The 8083-nt window shown below is 47.8% G+C and overlaps 2 protein-coding genes across 2 annotated transcripts in view; one reads left to right on the top strand and one right to left on the bottom strand.

Annotated features, from left to right (window-relative positions):
* Positions 1 to 5153, bottom strand: part of LOC116853884 (transmembrane protein 230) — a 37218-nt gene extending 32065 nt beyond the window's left edge. The window contains exon 1 of the mRNA XM_032835191.1: positions 4856 to 5153. Coding sequence (XP_032691082.1) covers positions 4856 to 4916 — 61 coding nt within the window. The 5' untranslated portion in view covers positions 4917 to 5153. The remainder of the gene's footprint in view (positions 1 to 4855) is intronic.
* Positions 5154 to 5297: 144 nt separating this feature from the next.
* The window catches only part of LOC116853882 (AT-rich interactive domain-containing protein 5B-like), a 239455-nt gene continuing 236669 nt past the window's right edge, over positions 5298 to 8083 (top strand). Inside the window, exon 1 of the mRNA XM_032835184.1 lies at positions 5298 to 5535. Within this exon, the coding sequence (XP_032691075.1) occupies positions 5521 to 5535 (15 nt within the window). The 5' untranslated portion in view covers positions 5298 to 5520. The remainder of the gene's footprint in view (positions 5536 to 8083) is intronic.

The raw sequence follows: 8083 nt of genomic DNA, 5'->3' as shown, positions 1-8083 counted from the left end.
GGGGGGGGGGGAGATGGAGAAAAAGAGAACTCTGCGAAACGAATGGCACACGCAATTGGATATTGTATCGAATAGGTTTTCATTTGGACACAATAGTGTCTAGGTTCATATGTTACGCGGCCGAGGAGAGCCGTCGTCTTCGAGCGACGCGAAACACGAAAAAGTCAAAAGAAATAGAAAATATTTTAAGAGATTTCGACATATTACGGCACCGCGTTCGTGCGAGGCTTCAATTCGCGTATGAGGAATTTAAATTCCTCGTATGATTCCTCATATCAGACTCTTGCTGAAACGTCGCGAAAGTCTCAGGTATCGCATAGCCATATGTAGCCTTGGGTTGCCAATATTGTGTCTCGTCGGAGTCTATCCGTACTGTGTGTATCGTTCTTGTGTTATGTCGGTGAATAATCATCGATTTAAGAATAATCATTAATTTAGAATTATCAAAGTGTCAATGGCTCGTTAAAAAAAGCAAAAAAAAGTGTTCGGTAACGTTTCTATTTGACGTTATTCGAATGATTTTATTTAATATGAGATCATCGTGTATATTGTTTGACTATTTGTGTCTGTATTCCTTTTGTCGCTGTTTGTTCCATTGTCTCTCGTTTACTGCGCCACGCAATCATCAGTTAGAGCCGTGACACACAGAAAAACTTAAGCAATAAGACATAAGCAGTAAACAGATTGACCAATCACAGTCGTTGATTCTTGGACCATAAGAAGAATCAGCGATCGATCGATTGTGATTGGTCAGCTTGCTTACTGCTTAAGTTTCTGTGTGTCACGGCCCTTAGTCGGTAAAATATATTCGCGTGGCGCACGATACGTATATTTATTGAGTGATCTCGTACATGATTTGTAAACCTCATGTCTGGATCTCTAGCTACTCGAGTCATAAACTTCGTTTAAACCTAAACATTCCAGGAAGCAGATTCTCCATGCAAAAGGAAGGAGAGAAAAAAAAGAAGAACTTGTAATGGAAACGTCGTGCAAGGGAAAATGGAGGATGCGCTAATTTTCACCAGACGCAAAGACTGGAAAAGGTCTGCGAGAGGTGATCCAAACTGTGATCCTAATTTTCCTGTATAAAGTAGAGTTTCGAGAGAAATTACGAAGCCTCGTGCGATCTCGACACGCTTTCCTCAATACAATAGAAATGTATCGCCGCGCCGGTGCAATTGCACAGATAAAAATTGCGGACGAGCCGTTCGCGGTTGAAAATTACGTCCCGCCGATATTGACCCTCTATATTCTTCGATTCGCATACGTTTACGCCATGATTTTCTAGATTACATAGATAGTACGCGACCACAATTTCAATTCTAGCAGGAACGCTTCGCTTCTCGCAATTACTGGATTATTGACGGGTGCCACAATTTTCTGTGCACGTTTCGTGCACCGTTACGGCGATCACCTTAGCGTGCGAGTTAATAATAATGATAATATTAATGATAACACACACAATGACATTGTTAATATTATTATTAATAATAACGATTATACATATTATACATACATATATATATACATATATATATATGATATAAATACCGCGCAAAGGGAGAGCCTGGCCGGGTCAGCTCCGTCCCCAAGGAACCTCGAGAACTTAGATATGTACTATTTGTATAATTTTTTCTACGTTTCATAGATGTGACTTATCAACAATACGTAAAGACGGGTAGGTTATATAACGCGTAAGGAATCGGTTCCGAGCGGACGGAGTCGGGGCGACCGTGTGACTCTTTTAAGGCCCCCGAGACCCCTCGTTTATTTTTGATTTCAATGTTACCGGGGGCCAGCTGTGATACTTTACCCAATCCACTTACACTCTCTGGTCATGGTACCAAGACTAGTCTAGGCGAAGATCAGTCGTTGTTAAAACGGTGCGCTCGGAACTCAGCGAATTCCATTTATCTCTTTCGCGCGTTACGTTCCCTCGCGAATTCGATCTTGACCGGGCAGAAAAAAAGAGAGGAAGGAGTGGAGAGAGAGAGAGAGAGAGAGAGAGAGAGAGAGAGAGAGAGAGAGAATGTGTGTGCATGTGCGTTTACGCGACACATTTCCTGCCCCGCGATTCGATTGTTCATGTAGAAAGATACTTGTGACTCTCTAAAGAAAGTGATTCGATCAGCATCTACGCACATACACTCTCTCTCTCTCACACACATACTTTAGCTCTCTTTCGAATAATAAATAGATGAAATTGAAATGAACCGGATTGGATACTCGAGGCAACGTCGAAACGGCAAGTCGATGAGGAAGCCCCAGCGCGTTCTCGACGCTCGGAATGATGAGTTCACGAATCTCGAGTTTGTTCGCAAAACGTTCCGCATACAGACTCAAGTGGAATTTGTGAGTACGATCGAAGGGGGATCCGGCCATTACGAAAAACTCGAGGACCTCGCTCGTACTTAATCGTGTCAATTAAAGTCCTCACGTGCGATAGACGTTCGCGTCTCGTCGTTTCGTCGATCACGCAACGACTCAACATGCGTGAAGGAAGGAGAAAAGAAGAAAGAAATAAATAAACGAATGCGTGGAAAGCGACGACTCCATGACCATCGCAGACTTTGCGCGCGTGCGCGCGCCTTCTAGTATGATTTCGAATTGCGAATACAAAGCTCCAAGTAGCTCTCCCGTTACAAATCGGCGTGTAGTGAAAGCGATATCTAGTTTTGTATCACGGTGAGATAAGAGATAAAAGGGAGAGAGGGGGGGAGGGAGACGGTGCAGTTTATCGCAGCGCGCGCAACCGCGCGTATTGCACAGTGGAGTTTTTCGCAATGGCCCCGCTGCATTTGTATCTCCGTTGCATAGGTTTAAGTAGACGAATCTCGTTGACTATTACGCTTCAGCTTCGGAAAAACCTCGAAATTCCCCCGAATCCGTTTATTATGCTTTTCTCCGAGACGCGGGGTGTTCTCTCGCACTCGATACGCACAATATCGATTATGATTTCCGGCAGGAGAGCTGACTCGATCGACAATCGTCGGCCCTCTGTGCGCGGAGACCCATCTTTCTCGAAATTGCATAAGCGAAGTAACAAATCGCAATCGGTTGACGACGTCACAACGTTATAACGTTGAACGCGCGCGCGCGCGCGAAAAGCCCGCTCGAAAAGGCTCTTGGCTCGCTATTAAACTGCTGCAACGGAACAAAAAGAAGAAATAGAAAATCACACGGGGATCACACATTGCTAGCGCGAAAGAACAACAACGAACTAATTACTACGACACTACTATACCAGCCTGTATGTAGTATTGCTAATCCTAGCGCTGTGTTAAATCAGTGTCTCGCGAATTAGGCCTAAACCTAAGCGCCCGATTGAGAGGCACCCGATACTCTTATGTAAATATAATACGTACATATATCCTTCCTCTTTCCTTCTCGTACACGTTGCCTTCTGTCGCAACAAAAAGCAAAAAAAGATAAAAAGGGAGAGAAAATCTTTGTCTGTGGAGAGCGACCCCGCACGATTGTGTGTGTGTGTGTGTGCGCGCGCGTGGGGTCCTCGGTCCTTTACGATCTAATGAAAGTTGCGCGGGGCAAAACGGAGTTATAATTTCAAGTCGCCGATGCAAAAAAGCGTTTCGAATCTATTTGTTATACAGAGCGACTGCTACACGGCGAGGGGGAGTCTCGGCGTCTGCGACGCGAGACGTAGTGTGTCATTGTTTTTCTTTGCGTTTACACTCGATCGGTCAGGGCGGCGCACCGCAAACGTAATCTGTGAGAGCGAGAGGTGGGGAGCCAATTTGCGAGAAGTCGGTAGTCTTGTGAGAAACGGATGATCGGAAGAACTGGACAAAAGAGCTTTGGATAATAAATGGGACAAACGAATATGATTTTTCAACGATAGTGTGTCGTTTATTATGCGTTCGATCGCAGTTGTACATCCATTCGCATCACCTGCTCACACCTTCACAGCGTATGCAAACAATGTGGCCTATAAGCCCGCGCGCACATTCTCCCCACAGGATATTAATTTGTATGACGAACAAATACGACGAACAATACTTCGGGGCTGAATTGGACACCCGGATGAAACGTGAGCGCGACGATGATCGAAGCATGAATTGAACAGCGTTCTTTTCTTACCCTCCCTTTGGATTTTTTCTTACATTAAAAAAAAAATGCAAAGTTTATTTCTTTCTTTCTCGCTTGTATGCAAATAACGAGATGCCACAGATCGACGGCGCGGTAGTCGTCGTGATAAACGTCACCGTGAATGAACTCGCCGCGGAGTCGGATTTGCATGTACAACAACGAGTCAGTCGAAAAAAAGCCGGAATTTGCTTTTCAAATCCCGCGTGCCCGTCGCGATTAACGAACGGTCATGCTGAACGCGGTAAGAGGTATGTTCACCAGCTATTGTTCCGCATTTGGTACACGTGTCTTTTCCGATCCGGCACGATTGTCACATTCACATTAGCTGGCGTTTATAAGTATGACCGATGCGATGCGCTAAATTACCTGCACAACCTTTCCGCGCGATCGAAGCAAGTTGATATAGCCTTCATTTGCGAATCGACGCACATTTCAATATTTATATCCGACACGTGAATTTCACGCGCGTACCCAAGTGTGCCACCTATTACACGAGCTCCGTGTAATTCGGTTGCCGCCCGAAGCGGACGACCTAGAACGCACGCAGTGTTCTCCTGTCACTTCACAATTCGCATCAGCACGCTGACCATCGCGCTCGCAAACGAGAGGCATGACGAGCCACATTTCCGTGGATCGCAGCCACGACGAATCGCCCGTGGTAATTCGCAGCGTCGCAGCTTGAAAACACGTGTGTGCACTCGAAGAACAGAACGGAAAGGAGAGAAACGGCAGCACAGGTTTCACTCACTTGAAATGTCACGTAAAATCTTGGGAATCCTCGGCAACCTCGGAACCCTCATCGCCACCATGTTCTCGCGGAACGATCACGCCATTCGGCGCGGCACGATTACTCGTGACGACGACGACGATCCGAATGAAGTGCGCAGAGTGTCGCGAGCCGACGACGATGCTCTCTACGTCGACGTTGCTCTCACGACGCGCCCGGACGATGCGTACACGGCGACGGTCGCGAGCGACGTGGACGAGCGCGGCGCGCACTTCCGACGAATGCTGCGAGCGACTACGAGGAACTGCCGCGGGTTGGCGCGGAACGACAGGTGACCAGCGCTGACTGAACGTCGCGCCATGCGCACCGCCGCCGCGGCGTCGGCCGAGTTCGGGCGCGCTCGGCCGCTTCCGCCGGTAGTTGGTGGGGCGGCCAGTGTATCCGTGACGTCACATAATTAGAGTAAATACAAAGTAGTCTTGATGGGACAGCGGCGTGCGCCGCACCGTGAGTCGCTGGTCCGCGCGCGTCAAACCTATACCGCTCCGATACACGCACACCGCGATCCCGCGAGTAGCTCTCGGTGATACACGTCCGTGCGCGCTATGTGCCGTCAGTGTGTGTGTGCTCCAAGGGATCCTAGATGACTGTGGGAATAGTGAGTGACACCAGTGCCGCGCGAAGAAATGGATAAGATAGAGGTGAGTGTGTGTCGAAGGGGATGCCGGGTAAACCGTGAATTTCGTCCGGTCGCCGTAACGTAGCGCCACAAAACAAATTTGGCGCTTCAACGCTTTTTCGCCATTTTTCCTCTAATCATTTTTCTTCTTTATATTTTTTAATCTCCGCTCCGCGCTTCTGTCCTGCCCCCTCCCCTCTCTCTCTTGATTCTCTCTCTCTCTCTCTCGCTCTGCTGCCGCTGCTGCTGCTGCTGCTGCCGTTGCCCCCTCCTCACTCCCTCGTTTCTGCTCCCCCTCCTATGTAACCGTCAGATTTACCACGACGAATACTCGCTCGACCGTAATGCAGAAGTGACAGCGTGTTGACGAGTGGGGCGGAAGGGGTAGAAAATGGTGGGGATATGATCGTGTAGTTAGACATCTGGCAACGAATACCATTGTATGTATCTCCGATGTGCCGTACTATTAGATAGACTGGTTACTTGTCTCTCTCTTCCTCTTCTTTACGTCGTCATCGTTCATCCACTCATCTCTGTTTCATTTTCGATCTTCTCTGTCAAGTTTATGGCTCCGTCCTTATCTCGCCCTCGCGCGTCTCCCGCCGACTCTGCCTCTTCCCCCTCTCTCTCTTTCTGTCGGTCTCTGTACTTTTTCTCTCTTCCTCTCCCCCATGTATCTCTTTTCCTCTCTCTCTATTTCTCTCTTTCTTCGCCTGTATCTTTCTCCGTTTATGTCTTGTGTCTCTCTTTCGCCGACTACACTTCGCTACACCGTATCTCTCTCTCTCTTCTCTCTTTCTCGCACCGATCCTCCTCCATACCACTCTCCTTCTCTTTCTCTCTTACTCTAAGTTAGTGAGGTATTTATAGATGTGCCTTAACCCGATTTAACACAGCCACTCCGACTCACATTGTCCTAACGATTATTTAATGAGAAATTGCATTGTTTCCCGATCCTCATCTCTCTCTCCCCTTCGTTGCGGAATCAGCTTTCGCTGATTGATATCGCTAGTCGAGACAAACGAGACTGTTCCTGTGTGCGTGCGTGTCGCGATACAAAATACGAAGATTAAAAAAGGAACGGAAAGACGAGGTAGAAGCTGTGCGGCGGCATTATCCGTCACATGTCCCTCGAGAGTCGAATCAATAAACGGTTACGTTGTTATTACAAAGGACAGCACTGTTGTGTTTTCGTGGCCGAATGCGAATCCAATTTTAGGGCTTTTAAGATCATCTCGCGAATAAAATCGCGGCTATACGGCTACACGGCCGCGGTGGCTGCGACGGTGGCGGTGACGGTGGCGAGGGTGAAAAAAAGAGGAATGTTTTCGTAGTGCTTCGTCGAAAAAGGCATGTACAGTCCGCGGAGAGAGTTTCGCCTCGTTCCGCGACGGAAAGTGTTATTGTCGTTTTCTTCGCGGCGATATATTCGCCGAGCGTGAATCCTGTTTTTATTTACACTATACCGCGCGGAATATCGTCGGGACGTGGACGCGCGACGGTGATTTGTTTGTGATACTCAGCGAGTCATTGACGATATATTGTATAAGGATAAATATTTCGCTCGCGCGCGCAATCATACGATGGAGTTTCGGATTTTTTAGCGGGCGCAATTTTTTCGGTGCGCGCTCTCCCCCGTGCGTCTTGCTCTGCTTGAACTCTCTTCGTGCCCCCCACCCCTCCCCCTCCTCGCCCCTGTCCCTCCGTTCCCCCTGTTGTCCGCTCGCACAGCTCCCAGTCCGTTTCCCACCCACCGTTCACGTTCTAGCGGACGAATTGAAAGTATACGTTTGAGAATTAAATCGATAAACGCAGGGGTTTCTCGCGCGGAGTCTTACCGCGCGCGTATAATAATTATTGTGTATTAGCGGCACACGTACGCACATGCACACACGCACACCGGTTAGTTTCTCGATCGTTTGTTCTAAAAGTGCGGTTGATTGAATTTGGAAACAGTCGCTACGGTCAATTGGCACAAAATGAAAGTTGTTGCGTTAGAAAATTCCGCTCGGTTCGGTATTCGAAATAATTCTCTCACTCCAACTCGTTTACCACAGATAAATGAGTCTGGATCTAACATAATATATACGGAACGCAGTTTATACGATCGTATTAACGACTTCAATATTCTTCTCTCCAATATAGAATACTTGCGTTTCCCATTCGCGCGAACAATGGATCGGTGTTGGAGACGGCCTAAAATTCTCTCTCTCTCTCTCTCTCTCTCTGTTCCTCGCGCGAACGAATTCTACGATGAAATCAAATTCCAAGGTGGAAGACGATCGCCGCCATTCAAGCCGATCGGCCTTGCTTTCGCTCGCTTTTGCGCGGTCGGAGTTACAAAACGAATCGCGCGCGGAAATAAAATCCACGCGTCGGGAACAATGGCGGTGATTTACATCGTCTCATCTAATTCCCCGCGAGTTTTCCGTGCCGTAAACAAAGTTTACCTTTCTTTCTTTTGCCTCTCTTCCTTTTTTTTCGGTTACTAAATCGAATTCGCGTGCGCAAGGCGAAGAGAGAGAGAGAGAGAGAGAGAGAGAGAGAGAGAGAGAGAGAGAGAGAGAGAG

Source organism: Odontomachus brunneus, unplaced genomic scaffold (assembly GCF_010583005.1).
Source record: "Odontomachus brunneus isolate Ranch 3 - 2012 unplaced genomic scaffold, Obru_v1 Obru_scaffold_007, whole genome shotgun sequence".
NCBI lineage: Eukaryota > Metazoa > Arthropoda > Insecta > Hymenoptera > Formicidae > Odontomachus > Odontomachus brunneus.
Note: the sequence above shows the minus strand (reverse complement) of the source record. Positions and strands in the feature narration are given on the sequence as shown.